Below are 20,519 nucleotides of genomic sequence, written 5' to 3'. Positions count from 1 at the left end.
CTTGACATAAAAGACTCGGGGTGGGTGAGATGATGGAGGATGACACTTTTGAAATGGGTTAGTAGTTGAGGAACCAACGTAATTCAGGGACCACAGGGGTGATGGGTCAATGGGATTTGGAACAAGTTAGTATAGGGCTGCAGAGTTATGAATGTCCTCAGGTTTATGGAGGGTGGAAGGTGGGAAGCCAGCCAGAAATGAGTTGAAGTTGAGTCTAGAGAAACAAGAGGCATATCTTCTGCTAATATCACAGACTAATATCTATACTATGCCAACATTTCATACGTAGTGCTAGCTAACCCTGGGATGACAAGCATGAATCACAAAAACTTGGTTTCTAGGGACAGCAGATAATTAGGAAGGCAAATAGAATTTTGTCCTTCAACGCTAGAGGGATGGAGTTTAAAAACAGCAAGGTTATGTTGCAGCTGTATAAGGTGCTGGTGAGGCCACACCTGGAATAATATGTCATTTTGGTCTCCTTACTTGCGAAAGGATATACTGGCACTAGAGAGGGTACAGAGGAGATTCACTAGGTTGATTCCAGAGTTAAGCGGGTTGACTTATGAGGAGAGACTGAGTAGACTGGGCTATACTCATTGGAATTCAGAATATTGATGGGAGATCTTATAGAAACATATAAGATTATGAAGGGAATAGATAAGATAGAAGCAGGGAAGCTGTTTCCATTTAAGGTGAAACTAGAATTAGGGGGCACAGCCTCAAAATAAGGGGGAGCAGATTTAGGACTGAGTTGAGGAGGAACTTCTTCCCACAAAGGGTTGTGAGTCTGTGGAATCCCCTGCCCAGTGAAGCAATTGAGTGTACGTCATTGAATGTTTTTAAGGCAAGGATAGATCAATTTTTGAACAATAAAGGAATTAAGGGTTATGGTGAGTGGGTCGGTAAGTGGAGCTGAGTCCATGAAACCATCAGCTATGATCTTATTAAACGGCAGAGCTGGCTTGAGGAGCCACGTGGCCTACTCCTGCTCCTAGTTCTTGTGTTCTTATGACCTACTGGATAAAAACAAATTACTGCAGATGCTGGAATCTGAAATCTACAGGATGGTAGTTTTGACAATGAAAACTTTTAGTGGAAATAATTAATGATGGGCCATGACGGTTTCAGGTGATGGGATTATGACTTTTCCTTTGGCACCCTGTTCTACTGTGGGAAGAAAGCTTGTTTTTAAGATGAGCCATCTGGTGTGATTGTGTATCCATATGTTTGCAAATTTGAACACAGAAATTAAAGCTATCTGTTGGTGGATTTTTGTTGTTGATAGTGCCTTGAAACTGCATTTTTGACCAAATCCCATTGTTCATGTCATTTTGCAATTTTGGATCTGCAGTGAATTAATGTAATCTTGAGTTTTCCATGATGTATAAACCACACATGTTGTTTCAACAGTTGAGCTGAAGCAGGAATTTAGTTAGACATTGTTACAGAGGTGGAAATAGGCAGTTTAGTAATGACACAGAAATGTGGTCGAAAGCTAGTCACAGGATAAAATATGACATTAAGGTTCCAATAGTCTGATTCAGACTAGGTTCAGTGAGGAATGGAATAAATGAAATCACTACATGGCAGAAGGAGGTAATTGATCCATCGAGCAGCACAGTGGTTGGCACTGCCTCCTTACCGCGTCAGGGACCCGGGTTCAATCCCGACTTCGGATGACTGTCTGTGTGGAGTTTATATGTTCTCCCTACAACTGCATGGGTTTCCTCAGGGTGCTCTGGTTTCCTCCTCCAATCTAAATATGTGTGGGTTAGATGAATTGGCCATGCTAAATTGCCTGTTAGTGTCAGGGAGATTAGCAGGATAAATACGTAGAGTTATGGGGATAGGACCTGGGTGGGATTGTTGTCGGTGCCAAATTACCCCTTCTACACTGTACGGATTCTATGATTCTATGAGCCTGCACCAACAACAATCCCATCCAGACCCTATCCCCGTATATGCCATGTATTTACCCTGCTAATCCCCCGATACTAAGAAGGAATTTAGCAAACTAGAGAACAGAGTTGATAGTGGGGAAAGTGGAACGAAACCTCTACTCAACCAGTATTGGATATCAAACAAACAGTTTGAAAATGTAGAGAAAATAGAGGGTTCAAGACAAGTGGTGGTGAAGTTGGGCCACCATGATTGTCTGATTGGGGCATGTGGTGAAAAAAATCCTTGTTACTGTGGACCAGCCAGTTTAGTGTCAATGATATACTGTAATCCATACTAAAATAAATGATAAAAGAGTATATGGAGACAGAAAATATAATTTTAAAAATGCATGGATTTTGAAAGGCTAAGTCCTGCTTACTGAACCTGATAGAATTTGTTGTAACAGGAGCAATGGAATGGATAAACAAGGGTGATGGGGAAGATGTTATATATTTATATTATCAAAAGGCCTTTGATAAGGGACCATGTTGTAGACTCATGACAAAGGTGTTAGACATGTTGTGCCAGGACAAATAACTGAATGGACAAAAAATTGGCCACGACACAGAAAACAGTGTTGGCATAAGGAGTTATTGGAAGAAGGTAGATAGTGGTGTTCCACAAAGTTCATCGCTAACAATTGAGGCAAATGAAACATTACAGAAGAAGATTATTTTTAAAAACTTAGACTAGGCAGTTAAATGGCAAATTAATTTTAATGAAGATATATATGAGGTGGTACATTTTGATAGGAAAAATAGAAGCATCATTTACACCTCATGTAGCTAATTATAGTGAATGAATACGCTGAACGTGGTGCTATAGTCATGAGAAAGTGCTTGGCCAACCTTTTTGTCTGGATGGAAAAAATAGTATATGAGAGATATCCATCATTTTTAACATGACAGTATCACACACAAGTTACACATTGCACTGAAACGTAATAGATATAAGTATTAGTTTTCATGTTAGTGTTCCTTACAACACACAAGGAATGAATAACATTGGACAAAGCGTCTATTTTGCAAAGATGCACTGGTTTTCCCCTGGAAAATAAAGCAAATTATTTGTGTCACTGAATTAAGGTCAGCAAACATTTCGTTAAAGGATTTATTAAATCTGTGTTCACTAATGGTGTTTGCTGAAGGTGTTCCAATTTATCTCTTTTCGCCATTTGTACAGTTTGTTTCTCAGCGTGAGTACAGCATTAACATCCATCTTCATTTTAACTGAAAGATAAAGGTGCAAGTTTTATTCATTTTAAAATTGCTTTATAATAGTAATATGATCATAAGAAAAACCTTGGAGTGTATTGATCAATTATTGTCACGACTTTGCTTTCTCTTTTCAGACCATTGGCAATAGGAATCCAGCCATATGTTTTGAATTCATGGACGTTTTCTGCTACCCAAAACTTCAATATGAGTACATCATCTTCAACACAAGGTGACCTTGTGCTTTGGAAAAAAATCTATATTTTTTGTGAAAGATATTTTTGATTTCAAGTAAAACTAGGAGTATTCTGGAAGGGGTGCAATTGGACTTTCTAGCAAGCATTTTAGCCCGAAGAAATGCCCAGGTAACCTGAGGTTGCTATGGGGATGAAGGCTAAAAAAAGGTAAATAAAAAAACTATTTGGAGATTGAATTATAGCTGGTCTCAGAACCTGCAGTTCAAATACAAAATTCTTATGAGGGGAAGCAAGGAGAGCTCCATATGAATAGATCAACTTGCTGTCTGGCAGTAGGAAGAAAATATAACTTCAGGTGCTCTTTATGAAGCAGTATATGAGCAAGCTGAATGCTTGCTGTGAACTGGGTATGCTGGTTTGTTTGAAAAAGGAACAGTCATTACCTGAATGTGAGAGGGTTTGTACACGCTCAGGGTTAACCAGATACTGAAGTTTGGATGGAATGTGGCTGCCTTGAAAACAACTCAGTGCCAAACCTATTGAATGAGAAGTGAGAGATCCAACACATTGGAGGCCAAGTTGGAAAGACTGAGGTTGCATGTGATGCTACATTTGTGCAGGAAGTGATGCAAGTGCTTGTGACTACATGAGTTGTATTTATTATTTAGTGTGAAATTTACCTTCTGATTTTGGTTTTATTTAGTTTGATTTATTATTGTCATGCGTATTAACATACAGTGAAAAGTATTGTTTCTTGCGTGCTATACAGACAAAGCATACCATTCATAGAGAAGGAAACAAGAGAGTGCAGAATATAATGTTACAGTCATAGCTAGGATGTAGAGAAAGATCAACTTAATGCAAGGCAAGTCCACTCAAAAGTCTGACAGCAGCAGGGAAGAAGCTGTTCTTGAGTCAGCTGGTACATGACCTCAGACTTTTATATTTATTTTCCTGATGGAAGGAGGTGGAAGAGAGAATGTCCGGGGTTCTTAACTATGCTGGCTGCTTTGCCAAGGCAGCGGGAAGTGTAGACATGAGTCAATGGATTGGAGGTTGGTTTTCATGATGAATTGGGCTACATTCACAACCTTTTGTAGTTCCTTGCAGTCTTGGGCAGAGCAGGAGCCATACCAAACTGTGATACAACCATAAAGAATGCTTTCTTTCGTGCATCTGTAGAAGTTGGTGAGAGTTGTAGCTGACATGCCAAATTTCCTTAGTTTTCTGAGAAAATAGAGGCTTTGGTGGGCTTTCTTAATGATACTACAGTGCATGCTACGGTGCAGAGGGACCTGGGGGTCCTTGTGCATGAGTCGCAAAAACCCAGTCTGCAGTTGCAGAAGGTGATCAAGAAGGCGAATGGAATGCTGGCCTTTACAGCAAGGGGGATAGAATATAAAAGCAGGGAGGTCTTGCTGCAACTGTACTGGGCACTGGTGAGGCCACAGCTGGAGTACTGTGAGCAGTTTTGGTTGCCGCACTTGCGCAAGGATATTTTGGCCTTGGAGGGAGCGCAGAGGAGGTTCACTAGGCTGATACCGGAGATGAGGGGGTTGGACTATGAAGAGAGACTAAGTAGACTGGGTCTGTACTCGTTGGAGTTTAGAAGGATGAGGGGGGGATCTTATGGAGACGTATAAGATAATGAAAGGGATGGACAGGGTAGAGGTAGAGAGATTCTTTCCGCTTAGAAAGGTTAGCAGGACTAGAGGGCACAGCCTCAAGATAAGGGGGTGGCAGTTTAGATCGGAGTTGAGGAGAAAATTCTTCACTCAAAGGGTGGTGAATCTCTGGAATTCTCTGCCCGTTGAAGAGGTGGAGGCTACCTCACTAAATATATTTAAGTCACGGGTAGAAAGGTTTCTGATAGACAGGGGAATTAAGGGTTATGGGGAGAAAGCGGGAAAGTGGAACTGATCCACTTCAGATCAGCCATGATCTTATTGAATGGCGGGGCAGACTCGAAGGGCTAGATGGCCTACTCCTGCTCCTATTTCTTATGTTCTTAGTGTCGGCATGGGGGGAGCAGGACAGGTTGTTGGTGATTTGGACACCTAAAAGCTTGAATGTCTCGACTCGTTCTACTTCATCCCCGTTGATGTAGACAGGGGCATGTTCACCTTTACGCTTCCTGAAGTTGATGACAGCCTCCTTCGTTTTGTTGACACTGAGGGAGAGGTTATTGTTGCCGAACCAACTCACCAGATTCTCTATCTCATTCCTGTACTCTGTCTCGTCATTGTTTGAGATCTGACCCACTATGGTGGTGTCATTAGCAAACTTGAAAATCGAATTGGAGAGGAATTGAGCCAAATAGTCATAGGTTAATAAGGAGTATAGTAGAATGCTGAGAACACAGCCCTGCAGGGCACCAGTGTTGAGAATGACCGTGGAGGAGGTGTTGCCTATCCTTACTGATTGTGGTCTGTGAGTTAAGAAGTTCAGGATCCAGTTGCAGAAGGAGGTGCCAAGGCCCAGGCCATGGATTTCCAGTATCATTTGCCTGTTAGTGTTTGAATTGTTGTTGATCATTGTTTGACTGTTGCAGCAAATGTTTTAAAAAATTACATCTTCTTTTCACTGGAGTCATGGGAATTCCTTAATTTAAAAAATTATTAATTCAAACAAGGTTTGTAAGATATGTTTGGCAAGATAGTTGACACTCATATGCATGGCAACAGCACATTTTACCATTTTAAGCACTCAGTCAATGTCACAAAATAAGTTTGTCTCTTGTATCTCAGAACATTTGCTGTTTACTAACCTGTAAATTATCCAAGAGGTGTCTCATTCCATTCACGTTAGTATTTTTGATCATTGGTGAACATTGCATTCTCACTAATAATATGACCATGACCAGTACATCACTATTAACAATGTCAATAAACACCATGCCCTCACACTAATGCCAAGCACTATGTCCCTACAAACTACTGCCAAACATTGCAGTACAGATAATACTCACTTCAATATCGTTATCACCCCATAATTGACTGTGCACCATCAAGACCTGTGACACTAAACCCTATCCTATCACCAACATTACCATTGAATATAACAAACTCACTGGGACTGCTAAGTGATCTTGCACATTTGCCAACACTGTCCGCACTCACCAATACTATACTAGCAAAAAAAGTTAGCCAGGCCTGCACCTTAAGCAGAGAAAATGCTAACTTTATTATTTGGCATGTGAAATGTGGGGTGTTGGAGTCCATGCTCAGTTTAGAGACAGAGATTGTGAGAGAAAAAGAGGCTGGAAGAGCTGCATAGCTTGGAGCCAGAGGGAAAGGTCTATCGTAACCTTCATTGTGAAAACAAGCTGAGGAGTTCACAGTTGTGAGGTCTTAAAAAAGACTGGAGATTATCCAACAACTAATGGAAGGATCCCATGAAATCTTGTACAAAATAGCTGGAACAGTGAGGAAAAATCAGAGTGAATTCTGGAGGGGATTTCTTTGGGTTGGTTCCAGAACAAATGAATGAACTCTCAAGATCTCCTAATGAAAAAGGAAACTAGGGTGGAACTAAAGAGTAAAACAGAACATACAACTTATTATTACAAAGCATAGTATTAAGCTAGTAGTCTTTGTCATTTTTAAAAATATATGCAGTAAAGTTGTTTTTGTTTAACAACATGAAATCTTGTGGCATGGTTCTTTTGGTTTGTTACTGGATGCTCAGCTTCTCTTTAAACGTTAATGGTTTCAAAGGGGATCTTAACAAACATCATCATGTAGAACATGTAATGCTGCTTTTTCTTCCGCTTTAAGAAATGGAAATGTTGCATTTATATAGCGACTTCACAGCCTCAGGACACTCAGGACGCATGTTATAGCCGGTTGTAATGTTGGAAATGAGGTGCACAAGTTATACACAGCAAGCTCCTACAGACACAAGTGGTGGTAATGACCAGATAATCTGTGTTACTGGTGGAAGGATAGAAATTAACTTGGAGAACTTCCAATCTCTTCTGTAAAGACCCTCAGTGGGCATGTGGCGCCTCAACATTTTACCAATAAGGCAGTAAGAGTAACACTCCTTCTGCCCAAAAAATTGAAGTTAACAAATCTGTGATAAGTCTGGAGCAGTACCCGGATCTCCAACCTCTGAATTCAATGGTGAGAGTGTTAATGCTGAAACAAAGTTAATCTTCTCTAACGTAATTGATGGTTGGAATCTGGGAGATTCTGGGCCCTGATAGTATTACACTCACTGCATTCTTGATGTTCTCCAGGCACTGGGTGCTTGTTTGACTCTTGAACGGGGTGAGGATGCCGCCTGAGTTAACACAGGGAGGAAATCAGCGCCTGGGCTGAAGGGAGAGGCTGTTTAGTCCCAGTTATGGGCACCAGAACTCAAAGTTGAACCAGCTCGGTACTGATCTGTAGTGCTGTTTGTAGTGACAGATTGGCCAACCCTCCCCCTGTTTCTGATGGCCAGGCTCTGAGTTCTGGCAACTCCCAATCTCATTAATGCAATCCAGATGTACTTTCCTTGGCTCCCACGGATTCCTGGCGAGCTTCTTCCCTGTTGAAGCTGCCCTTTGCAGCCAGCTTCAGAACCTCGGTCGTCCAGTCACTGGGCCGAGTCGCTGTTTGATGGGTAGAAGGACATTCCTCAGGTAAATTGAGCTGTGTGCTAGAGAGCAGTGCTGGAGTCTACAGGCTACCTTCAGTCATTTCCCATTCCCTGCCAAAAGGAGAAACAAGCCGTACTGCAGGCGGCTGTGTTCTATCCGAGGAGCATCCAGAAAGTTGCTGGATAAAGTTTACTGCGGGAACCAGAGATCCCCCGCCCGATTGCCGGCCCCGGCCCACTGGTTTCTGATTTCCCTCCTGCCAGTGTTGGTGTTCAGATTGCGGGCGGAGGTAGTGGTTAGAATTCGCAGCTCTCCCACCCACTCTGCCTGTTAGAGAAGTGAAGGAGGTCATCAGACTGGGAAAAGGTAAAGTTCAGGATTTGCACAGGCCTCCAGCCGGGTGGGGGGAGGGGCTGCAGCATCTTTATAACAGATATAATTTAATAACGGGGACAAGTATGAGTCAACCTTCCCGGTGCTTGGTTCCAGCCTGACGTTTGTCTTCTTGCAAACTGCACAACATGACGCACAGCACCGCCAAATGTTACTAATATCAACTATAAATCCCGGAGAGATGAGGATGGCATGAATTTTGTTAGTAAAAGCGGAACACAAGTGTGTGTCTGTGTGTTGTATATTCACTACAGATTTGGGAACTGTGATCTGTGTGTTAGGGATTAGGTTTGTAATCAAAGATGGGTGTGTATTGGGTATTAGGTTTGTAATGGAAAGTGTGAGTGTATTGGGATTAGGTTTGAAATGAAGGGTGTGCATGTGTTGGGATAAGGTTTGTATTCAAGGGTGTATGTGTATTGGGGATTAGGTTTGTAATGGAGGGTGTATACGTTCCGGGTAAAGTTTGTATGGAGGGTGTATGTGTATTGGGGGTTAGATTTAGGGAAGAGGATGTCAGTTGGGGATTTTGTTTGTAATGAAAGGTGTGTGTACTTTGGGAATTAAGTTTGGGGATTAAATGGAGGATGTGCATGTGTTGGGATGAGATTTGTAATCAAGGATGTGAATACATTGGGGATTAGGGTTGTAATGGAGGCTATGTGTGTTTGGGATAAAGTTTGTAGGGGGTTATATGTTGAGGATTAGATTTGGAGAGGAGGGTGTGTGTTTTTTTTGTATTAGGTTTGTATGTGTGTTGGGGATTAGGTTTTTAACGGAGGTTGTGTGTGTGTGTATTTGGATGCAGTATGTAATCAAGGGTATGAGAATATTGGGGATTAGATTTGTAATGGAGCATGTGTGTTTGTTGGGGATTAAATTTGGGGAGGAGGGTGTGTGTTGGGAATTAGGTTTGTGATGGAGGGTGTCTTGGGAATTAGGCTTGTAACAGAGAATGTATGTTGGGTGTTAGATTTGTAATGGAGTGTGTGAGTATATTGACGATTGAATTTCTAAAGGAGGGCATGTGTGTTGGGGATAGGTTTGTAAAGGAAGATATGTGTATATTGAGGATTAAATTTGGAATGAGAATGTGTGTTTGTTGTGGGTCAGGTTTGTAATGAAGCGTGTGTGTGTTTTGTATTGAGGACAAGGTTAGTGATGGAAGATGTGACTGTTGGGGATTAGATTTAGGGCAGAGGGGATTAGGTTTGTAATTGAGGGTATGTATGTTGGGAGTTAGGTTTGTAATGGAAAGCCTGTGTTTTGGAGATTAGATATGGGTGGACGATGTGTGTATTGGGGATTCATTTTGGGATGGAGGGTGTATGTGTGGGGGATTAGATTTGTAATGGAGAATGTGTATGGATTGGGGATAAGGTTTCTAATGGAGGGTATCTATGTTGGGAATTAAGTTTGTAATGGAAAGTATGTGTGTTGTGGATTAGATTTGGATAGAGGGCATGTGTGTTGGGGATTAGGTTTATAATGGAGGGTGTGTATGCTTTGGGGATTAGGTTTGTAATAGAGGGCGTATCTGTTGGGGATAACATAGAACAGTACAGCACAGTACAGGCCCATTGGCCCTCGATGTTGTGCCGAGCTTTTTCTGAAACCAAGATTAAGCTATCCCACTCCCTATCATTCTGGTTCAACATGTTCTTGCATTAGTTAGCTTCTAAATCCATGTTGCTGTTGTCATTAAGAGCAAATTTAAGGAAGTTTTAAAGTGAAATTCACAATCCCTTCACATTCTTTCTTTGCACATCTCTCAATTTCACTTTCACTCTTTTGACCACCGGTTGAATGAAATACTAATCCTTTATAGTTCTTTAAACTCAACATGAAATTTGTGCAATTCACGTGTCATTACTTTATATTTGAATCAGTGACAATGAATGCTTTTGATACAATTCTTGCTCAGAATTCAGTTGCTCATATATTCGTCTCAGCGATGCAGCAGAAACTGGTGACATTCTGTTGCTAAATAGGTTCATTAGAACTTGGTGGCTAATCTAACTTTGGAAAATGGAAATTTAATGGAAGTGTCATTAATCAGGTGTTTATTCAATGAATAAAAAACTCACTCCATATACATTTCACAAAGGAAATGTTACTATCAGTCACACTTGCCAGGCATTGTCAATATTACAATAAAACTGGGAACCGGACTGGCTGATGACTTGAAGACAAACAAGGCACCACAACAGGTAGCACTTAGATTACTTTCAAGAAGTTCTAAGTACCATGTTGTGGTAACTCTGTATTGCACCTCTCAAATTGTACCCCTGTTTTCAGAAATGAAAAATCTTTCTGAAAGTTGAAGTATAGGGAAAGAGAACTTGTTTTGAGAAGAAAAGATAACTGATTGTTCTTAGCATATTAACACAAAAATCCACTGTGAATCTCAGTTATCCTAATCACTTACAGGTTTGGAACAGATGTGTGTGTGTGTGTTTGTTGGGTACTAGGTTTGTAATGGAGAGTGCCTGTGTTGGCAATTAGGGTTGTAGTGGAGAGTATGTGTGGGGGTTAAGAATGTAATTGTGTGTGTGTATGTGTGTGTGTGTGTTGGGGATTATGTTTGTGATGGAGGGTATGTGTTGGGGGTTAGATTTTTTTTAACTAAAATATTTGTAATGAATAGTGTGTGTGTTGGAGATTAGATCTTTATATCATAAAAAGAGGTTTGGAATGGAGGGTGTATGTGTTGCGGATTACATTGGAGATGAAGGGTGTGTTTATTAGAGATTAGGATTGGGATGGACGGGGTGTGTGTGTGTGTGTGTATGTACATGTATGTCGGAGATTAGGTTTATAATGCAGGGTATGTGTTGGGAGTTAGGTTTTTTAACCAAAAGGTTTGTAATGGATGGTGTGTTTGTTGGGGGTTAGATCTTTTTAACTTAAAAAGTGGTTTGGAATGGAGGGAGTATGTGTTGCAGATTACATTGGGGATGACGAGTGTATTTATTGGAGATTAGGTTTGGGATGGACTGTGTGTGTGTGTGTGTGTGTGTGTGTGTGTTAGCGATTAGATTTGTAATTGCAGAATCCCTACGGTGCAGAAAAAACTATTCGGCCCTTTGAGACTGCACCAACAGCAATCCCAATCCCACCCAGGCCTGAGCCCCATAACCCCACATATTCACACCACTAATACCACTGACACTAAGGGGCAATTTAGCAAAGCCAATCAACCTAACCCATATAGCTATAGACTGTGGGAGGAAACCAGAATAGACACAGGGAAAATGTGCAAATTCAAACAGAAAGTCATCCAAAGCAGAATTGAACCTGGATCCCTGGTACTGTGAGGCAGCAATGCTAACCATTGTGTCACCATGGTGTGAGTACGTTGACAATTAAGGTTGTAATGGAGAATGTGAGTGTGTGTTGAAGATAAAGTTCGTAATGGAGTGTGTGTGTATGTTGAGGATTAGATTTGGGATGAAGGGTGTGTGTGTTGGGGATTAGATTTGCAATGGAGGGTGTGTGTGTGTGTTCAAGATTAGGTTTGGGACGGGGGGTATGTGTGTGCGGATGAGGTTTGTAATGGAGGGTGTGTATGTATTGAGGATTAGGATTGTAATGGAGGGTGTGTTTATTGGGGATTAGGTTTGTAACAGAAGGTGCATTTGTAGTGGGGATTAGATTTGGGGTGGAGGGTGTGTTATTAGAAATTAAGTTTGTAATGGAGAGTGTGTATGCTGGGGATCAGGTTTGCAATTGCGTGTTTGTGTTAGGAATTAGATTTGTAATGGAGAGGGTGTATATTGGGGATGAGGTTTGTAATGGAGGGTGCTTGTATTAGGGGATTAGGTTTGGGATGGAAGATGTATGTAATGTGGATTAGGTTTGGGATAGAGGCTAAATGTGTGTTGGGGACTAGGATTGTAATGGAACTTGTGTATGTTGGGGATTAGGTTTGTAACAGAGAGTGCATGTTTGTTGGGGATAAGGTTTGTAATAGAGCCTTTGTGTGTTGGGAATTAGGTTTGGGATGGAGGATGTTTGTGTGTTGAGGATTACATTTGGGATGAAGGGTGTGTGTAATGGGAATATGTAGAGAAACAGGTAGTATTGAGAAGCTAGGGGGGACTTCAGAAGGACTTGGACAGTTAAGGAGAGTGGACAAAGGAGTGGCAGATAGAATACAATGTGGAAAAATGTGAGGTTATGCACTTTAGAAGGAGGAATGGAGACATAAGCTATTTTCTAAATGGGGAGATGCATAGGAAATCAGAAACACAAAGGGACTTGGGAGTCATTGTTCAAGATTCTTTTAAACTAAACGCGCAGGTTCAGTCGGCAGTTAGGAAGGCAAATACAATGTTAGCATTCATGTCAAGAGAGCTGGAATACAAGAGCAGGGATACTCTTGAGGCTTTGTAAGGCTCTGGTCAGACCCCATTTGGAGTATTGTGAGCAGTTTTGGGTTCAATATCTAAGGAAGGATCTGCTGGCCTTGAAAGGGTCCACAGGAGGTTCACAAGAATGATCCCTGGAATGAAGAGCTTGTTGTATGAGGAATGATTGAGGACTCTGGGTCTGTATTTGTTGGAGTTTAGAAGGACGAGAGGGGCTATTATTGAAACTTACAGGATACTGCGAGGTCTGGAAAGAGTGGATGTGGAAAGGATGTTTCCACTAGTAGGAAAAACTAGAACCAGGGGGCACAACCTCAGGCTAAAGGGACAATCCTTTAAAACAGAGATAAGGAGGAATTTCTTCAGCCAGAGAGTGGTGAATCTGTGATTCAGAGACAGATAGATTCTTGATTTATAAAGGGATCAAGGGTTATGGGGAAAAGGCAGGAGAATGGGGATGACAAAAATATCAGCCATGATTGAATGGCAGAGCAGACTTGATGGGCCAAGTGGTCTAATTCTGCTCCTATGTCTTATGGATTAGGTTTGGGATAGAAGGTGTGTGTTTTGGGGACTGGGTTTGTAATGGAGGTTGAGTGTGTTGGGGATTAGGTTTGAGATGGGGGGTGTGTGTGTGTTTGGGGACTGGGTTTGTAATGGAGGGGGTCTGTGTCGGGAATTAGATTTGGAATGGAGAGTGTGTGTTGGGGATTAGGTTTGTAATGGAGGGTCAATCTGTTAATGGTTTGGGATGAAAGGTTGTATTAAGGGTAAGGTTTGGATGGAGGGTGTATACTGGGGATAAGGCATGGGTTGGAGCGGATGGAGGGTCAGACTGTAATAGACTGTAATGTGGATGACATATGGGATGGAGAGTGTGTATATTGGGTAATAGGTTTGGGATAGAGGTATGGGAAATGTGTACGAGTGTTGGGGATTAGATTTGGGAAAGAGGCTGTATGTGTTTTGTTATTTTTATGTGGGAGTTGGAGTGTTGTAGGAATGTGATACATTACATTTGACTAGTGACATTTCTGATGTAAGTAAATATTTTTTTAAAAAACAAGTTGTTTATTGGTCACACAGACATGATTGCTCTGTTTCTCTGAAAACTGGCTGAAACCATAATCCAGGCTGCCGAAACCCTTGAGGAGGTTAAAGAAGCACCACCTCAGTTCACTGATATTTTTCAAGCCTGATATATAGTGCAAAGGTGGGCAAGTGTGGCAACAGTAACAAGTCAGACCAACTGAAAATGGTTAAAAATATCTCTCCACGTGCATCCTCAATGCAAAAGCACTGGGCCCGGGAGCATGTGGCACTAAATGTGAAGAGTCAGAAAGGAAGCAAGCACACACAAGTCTTTTTCGAATCTCATTGAAGTGCTACTGAAAAACACCAATATTACAAATCTGGTGTGAAAATGAAGAATATTTGGTGAGAAAAGGAGTGGAACAGCAGTCACTTTAATGCCCAGTTATAAAATCATAGAATCCTACAATGCAAAAGGAGATCATTTGCCCCAACAAGTCTGCATCGACCCCAATCAGTACCCAATAGTAGTCAGTACGGCTTTGTCAAAGGGAGATCGTGCCTTACGAGCCTGGTTGAGTTCTTTGAAAATGTGACTAAATACATTGACGAAGGAGGAGCGGTAGATGTGATTTATATGGACTTCAGCAAGGCATTCGATAAGGTCCTCTATGCAAGACTTCTTGAGAAAGTGAGAGGGCATAGGATCCAAGGGGCTGTTGCCTTGTGGATCCAGAACTGGCTTGCCTGCAGAAGGCAGAAGTGGTTGTAAATGGGTCTTTTTCTGCATGGAGGTCGGTCACCAATGGAGTGCCCCAGGGATCTGTTCTGAGACCCTTGCTGTTTGTAATTTTCATAAATGACCTGGATGAGGAAGTGGAGGGATTGGTTGATAAGTTCGCTGACAACACGAAGGTTGGTGGTGTTGTAGATAGTTTGGAGGGATGTCAGAGGTTGCAGCATGACATTGATAGGATGCAAAGCTGGGCGGAGAAGTGGCAGATGAACTTTACCCCGGATAAATGTGTAGTGGTCTATTTTGGCAGGTCGAATGGGATGAAGGAGTATGATATCAAGGGTAAGACTCTTAGCAGTGTGGAGGATCAGAAGGACCTTGGGGTCCGGGTCCATAGGACTCTTAAATCGGTCTCACAGGTAGAGGATATAGTTAAGAAGGCACATGGTGTACTGGCCTCCATCAATCGAGGGATTGAGTTTAGGAGTTGGGAGATAATGTTGCAGCTTTATAAGACCCTAGTCAGACCTCTCATGGAATACTGTGCTCAGTTCTGGTCGCCTCATTACAGGAAGGATGTGGAAGCTATTGAAAGGATGCAGAGGAGATTTACAAGGATGTTGCCTGGATTGGGTGGCATGCCTTATAAGGATAGGTTGTGGGAGCTTGGTCTTTTCTCCTTAGAGAGACGAAGGTTGAGAGGTGACCTGATAGAAGTGTATAAGATGTTGAGAGGTATAGATCGGATGGATTCTCAGAGGCTTTTTCCAAGGGCTGGAATGGCTGCTATGAGAGGACAGAGGTTTAAGGTGCTGGGGAGTAGGTATAGAGGAGATATCAGGGATAAGTTTTTCACTCAGAGGGTGGTGGGTGAGTGGAATCGGCTGCCATCGGTGGTGGTGGAGGAGGCAAATTCGATAGGGTCTTTCAAGAGACTTCTGGGTGAGTACATGGAACTGAATAGAATTGAGGGTTATAGGTAAGCCTAGTGGGTATGGATATCATTGGCACAACTTTTGGGCCAAAGGGCCTGTTTGTGCTGTAGTTTTTCTATGTTCTATGTTCAATCGCACCCAGGCCCTATCCCTATAACCCCATGCATTTACCCTAGCTAGTCCCCCTAATACTAAGGGGCATGGCCAATCTATCTGGTTCTGAGGCACTATCACATGAAATGGCGTAGGGGATTTTAGGAAGTACAAGAACAATGCTCAAAACCGCACACAAGACTGAGATTTCTTGCTGGCTTTTAACACACTTCGTTGTTCCAAATGATATGCACCAGCAGAGCGAATGTATTTCCGTTTGTGTGATTTTTGACATATGATGGGAGTATTCAGCAGACAGAAATAGTTGGTATATGCCTGTCATATCACATGATTGGAACAGTAACTTTTAACGTTGCATTTTACAGAATAATATCACCTGAACGTTTGTAAGTATGTGATTACTTACATCTACGCATACATATGTGTCTGCTGTAACTGGCTATATTAGTAGTTTTATCTCAGTACCTATTAATCTAGATTTAGGAATTGTGCCATTTCTAAAGTACAGCTGAGGAACTCATAAGCAAAATACTAAGGGGGGTGGGGAGGATTTACTAAAGTTTACCCTTGTTCTCTAAGACCGCTGTCAGACCTACTTTCCAAGGCTGCCTCTATATCCGGCAGTGAAGCTTCCACGTGGCAGAGTGGACAGCTGTTTCCTTTAACTGTGTGTTTCTCTGTTCTACAGAAGTGACAATATAAAAGAAATCGACCTGGAACCAGCCTGTGAGTTTCAGCCTTTTATTAAATTAGCCGGACCAGACTGTGAACTGCAACTGTGCGTACAATTAGCCAGAGATTTCCAGTGAATTTCAGCTGTGTATGGATTCACCCAAAACCAAACTGTGAACTTTCAGCTCTTTGTAAATTCATCCAGACTAGACTGTGAAATTCAGTTCTATATAAATCACTCAGAGCCGTTCAGTGAGTTTCAACGGTGTATGAGATTACCCAGTCTGTGAATCCCCAAGTCAGTACGAACCAGATGTGTTCTTTAAACGTTAGCCAAAACATCCATTGATCTCCCGTTGCCCTCTGCAAACGCATCCCCTCAGACCATGAGACTACGACGAAAAGGAGATCTCATCTGCACGTTTCTCCTGCTAACGGCATTTTGTATTTTGCTTTATGTCCAAGTGCACTTTGAAAGTCCACATCTAAACAAACACGAGAACCAAAGGGAGTCAGGAACTCAGAAACCCATTATGCTGGGAAGTACAAAGGCACAACCTCAACTGGACTTCAGCAGCAGTACAACAAAATCAGAGCATAACTGTCAGCCTGGACAACAGCTGGAGAATGTCCAGGACCTTGTGAAAACATCTCCAGTCCCAAATCTTTTACCCTGGAACTACCGTCAATACCTTTGGCAGAAAGACTGTCGGGAATTCAATCAAATCATTAACCAGAAGGACAAGTGTCGGAAGGTCCGCGGGGAAGAATTGCTGCTGATCTCTATCAAGTCCAAGGTGGAAGAGTTTGAAAGGCGTGAGGTGGCTCGGAAGACTTGGGCCCAGGAAGGTCGAGTCCACAACCTCCAGGTCCGCAGACTCTTTCTCCTCGGAATCCCAGCCAACCAAAGCTCCGTGGCTTCCTGGAGCCGCCTGCTGGAACACGAGAGTCAGGCCTATCAGGACATCCTGCTGTGGGATTTCCAAGACACCTTCTTCAACCTGACACTCAAAGAGATTCACTTTCTGAAGTGGGTTGACCAGTTCTGCCCTGATGCAGAGTTTGTGTTCAAAGGGGATGATGATGTCTTTGTAAATGTGGAGAATATTGCCGATTTCTTGGCAGACGCTGATCCGAAGGATGATCTATTTGTTGGACATATTATTTATCAAGCCCTCCCCATCAGATCCAATAAGAGTAAATATTTCATACCTGAGATGATGTATGGCCAGGGAGTGTACCCTGTCTATGCAGGAGGTGGAGGCTTCCTTATGTCTGGACACACAGCAAAGAGGCTGTACCAAGCCAGCAAGGAGGTGGATCTCTTTCCCATCGATGATGTCTTTTTGGGAATGTGCTTGCTGCGGATCGGACTCGAACCCCTCACTCATGAAGGATTCCGAACATTCGGCATCGTCCAACCCTCCGCAGCTCCGCACATGCAGATGTTTGACCCGTGCTTCTACAAGGAGCTGATGGTGGTCCACAGTCTTAAAGTGCCTGAGATCTGGCTGATGTGGACACTGCTCCACGACCCAAATCTGAACTGCGCCCGCAAAGGGTCCATAAAGCGTCCGTTCCGCTGGCGGGTCAAACGAAAGTCCACATCCGCCTCGATAAAGAAACGAAGACACTGAGAGTGGGCAAAAGGGAGATAGTGCGCCCAGTAACTGTCCCTGCAAAATTATATTTCAAATGTTTTATAAATGTTTCAATCCTTTTTATTGTTATTTAATGTCGCCCAAGACAATAATGCACCGATGTGCCTGCACCTGTATTAAACACATTGAGCTTAAGCAATGATATTAAGGTGAACTTGTGTCAATCCAGTAGGAAACAGAGTTATTTGTTCCTTCTCATCATTGGTGGTTTCACTCACATTTATAGTTTAGAGTCAAATGACTGAATGTTGGAGCCTCCTCCAAATTGGGATTAGAGATTGTGTGTGTGTGGCGGGGCAGGGGTGGGGGATTGTTGGGGGGGTGGGGATGGATTGTGGAGGTGGGGATGGGGGTGGGGGGTGGATTGTGGGATGGGGTGGGGATAGGAGTGAAGGTGAATCATGGAGGGGATTGGATTGCTGGGAGGGTGGATTGTGGAGGGTATGGGTGGGGGGTAGATTTTGGAGAGAGTGGGGGATGCTGAAAATACTGATGCTGACTGGTCAGTATGGGGATGCTGTTCTTGGCACAGGCCATTTTTGGGGAGATGAGTTCAGGGCTTGGTAAGGCTGCCCATGAATACTCATGACAAGCTCTATTGAAGGTCGGGTTGGAATTTCCCAACACAACAGGAGCAGATGCCTGGAGGTGAGTACCCAGTGGCCGGTCAGGGTGCCAGCACCCATGTGGGGTACTGCCAAAGACCATTCTGTGGGTGGGTTCTCCCACCCCCTACTACTGATGGCCTGGCTGTTTTTTGAAAGGTGACTGAGAGGACACTTCTTGTTGAAGCACCCTCTCAATTACATAACTTGAACTGCAATGTGGTTGACCCTCAACTGCCTTCTGAAATGGCCTGGCAAGCCACTTGTAGCAATCAAGGACAACATGGTTGGGCAATAGATGCTGGACAGCAAGTGATGCCTATGCCCATGAACGCATTTTAAAAAACTGCAGCAGAGCACCCCTCTAAAAATGGCAGGGGTCCAATTGGCCCTGAAACTTTGAGATCCTGCCCACTGCCCTTAACCAGACCGGCCACCAACAATTTATCTTGAAGTGACACAATGGCCAGCATTGCTGCCTCACAGCGCCTGGGAGCTGGGTTTGATTCTGGGTGACTGTATGGAGTTTACACGTTCTCCCCGTGCCTGTGTGGATGTCCTCTGGGTGCTCTGGTATTCTCCCACTCCAAAAATGTGCAGGTTAGGGTAGATTGACCATGCTAAATTGCCCATAGGTATCCAAAGATGTGTAGGTTAGTGGATTAGCCATGGTAATCTGGTAAATGCACAGGAACGCAAGGATAGGGTGCGTGGTGTATGGGCCTGGGTAAAATGCTCTTCCAGTGCAGGCTGAATGGCTTCTTTCTGCACTGTAGGAATTCTTTGTTTCTAAGGTTACACACAAAAATAAAATGCAATGGCCTCCATGCCAATTAAGGGCTCACTTGTGAAAATCTTAACTGTAATCACCACCCACCCCTCCCCGTCGCCATTCCCCTACCCTTCCCCCCTCTGATCTGAAAGAAGAACCCAGATCCTGTTTCTTGCCTCCATGGTGAAAACTCAGCCTTTAAATTCAGATCCACATGGAGTGCATTTGATCCACAGGAAGTCCATGCCAGCTCTCTGTCAAGCCATCCAGTCAGTCCCACTCCCCTACTCTATCTCTGGCCCTGAAGTTTCTTTCCCACAAGTACTCATCCAATTTCCTTTTGAAATCATGCACTGTCACCACTTCCACCATCCTCATAGGCAGTGCATTCCAAATCTTTGCTACTGACTGCTTAACAAAAGTTCTTCCTCACACCCTCTTTGCAGCTCTTAACCAAAATCCTGAAATCTCTGTCTTAGCTTCTGGGAGAACTTCTTGAATCTTTGTTCATTAGAGTTGGCCAGAGGTACAAATCATAAAAATAAAAACCTAACAGTTTTCACAAGACCACAACAAGCCTCAATTTACAGAGAAATTTTTAGTTTCCCTGGTTTCCTGGTATCTGGGCTAGATCCTCACTGAAGCGATCCAAAATTAGTTCCACCGCACTGAATGGAATTAATTAACAAACCAACAAGTACTAGCTAGTCTAAATGATATGCAGAACCAGTTATGGAAACTACATGACACACTCAAATGATTAGATACTTAAACACTGTCTTGTCCACCTACCACCCCCCTCCCTCCAACAGTGCACAACCTGTTATGATATAGAGCTGTACAGACCAGGAAGATCCCAGGTTTAATTGTTGGTGTGTAGGAAGTTAATTGATCTCAGTTGGGGAGACAGCAGACATGCTAAACTTAATCACTATGCCCTGGGTATGGAATGTTGTTTGTAATGGAAAAATAATTCAAGTTCTCATTCTTGATTGTTCCCCATTACAGAGAGTGAAGTGACCCAGTGTGTGGCTGAACACCAAAACCCAAGGTTGAACCAGGGACATTTAGATCTTCAGTCTAACACTGTCCCAACTGAGCTACGTCAGCTGATGGCTAAATTTTATTGAATTCAAACTTACCAGCTTCTATGTTAGGACTTGAAACCTGATCACCAGAGCATTACTCTGCTTTCTGGATTACTAGCCCAATTACAATACCACTGCTCCCCACAAAACACACCTCACCTGCCACACAACTTTTCAGCAACTCCTAATCTCGGACTGTGG

At 42.9% G+C, this 20,519-nt stretch overlaps 1 protein-coding gene across 1 annotated transcript; it reads left to right on the top strand.

Annotated features, from left to right (window-relative positions):
• Positions 1-7,834: 7,834 nt before the first annotated feature.
• b3gnt9 (UDP-GlcNAc:betaGal beta-1,3-N-acetylglucosaminyltransferase 9) lies at positions 7,835-18,065 on the top strand. Its single transcript, XM_080188136.1, has 2 exons — positions 7,835-7,982; positions 16,209-18,065. Exon 2 carries the CDS (start codon positions 16,579-16,581, stop codon positions 17,827-17,829), a length of 1,251 nt encoding a protein of 416 aa, XP_080044262.1. The 5' UTR covers positions 7,835-7,982; positions 16,209-16,578; the 3' UTR covers positions 17,830-18,065.
• Positions 18,066-20,519: the final 2,454 nt, after the last annotated feature.

The sequence above is a fragment of the Carcharhinus amblyrhynchos genome, chromosome 4 (assembly GCF_965287045.1).
Source record: "Carcharhinus amblyrhynchos chromosome 4, sCarAmb.v2.hapA, whole genome shotgun sequence".
In the NCBI taxonomy this organism is placed as follows: domain Eukaryota; kingdom Metazoa; phylum Chordata; class Chondrichthyes; order Carcharhiniformes; family Carcharhinidae; genus Carcharhinus; species Carcharhinus amblyrhynchos.
Note: the sequence above shows the minus strand (reverse complement) of the source record. Positions and strands in the feature narration are given on the sequence as shown.

Bases quoted from the DNA above. Each gene is read 5' to 3' on its own strand.
- b3gnt9 (XM_080188136.1), top strand. From the start codon at position 16,579: ATGAGACTACGACGAAAAGGAGATCTCATCTGCACGTTTCTCCTGCTA.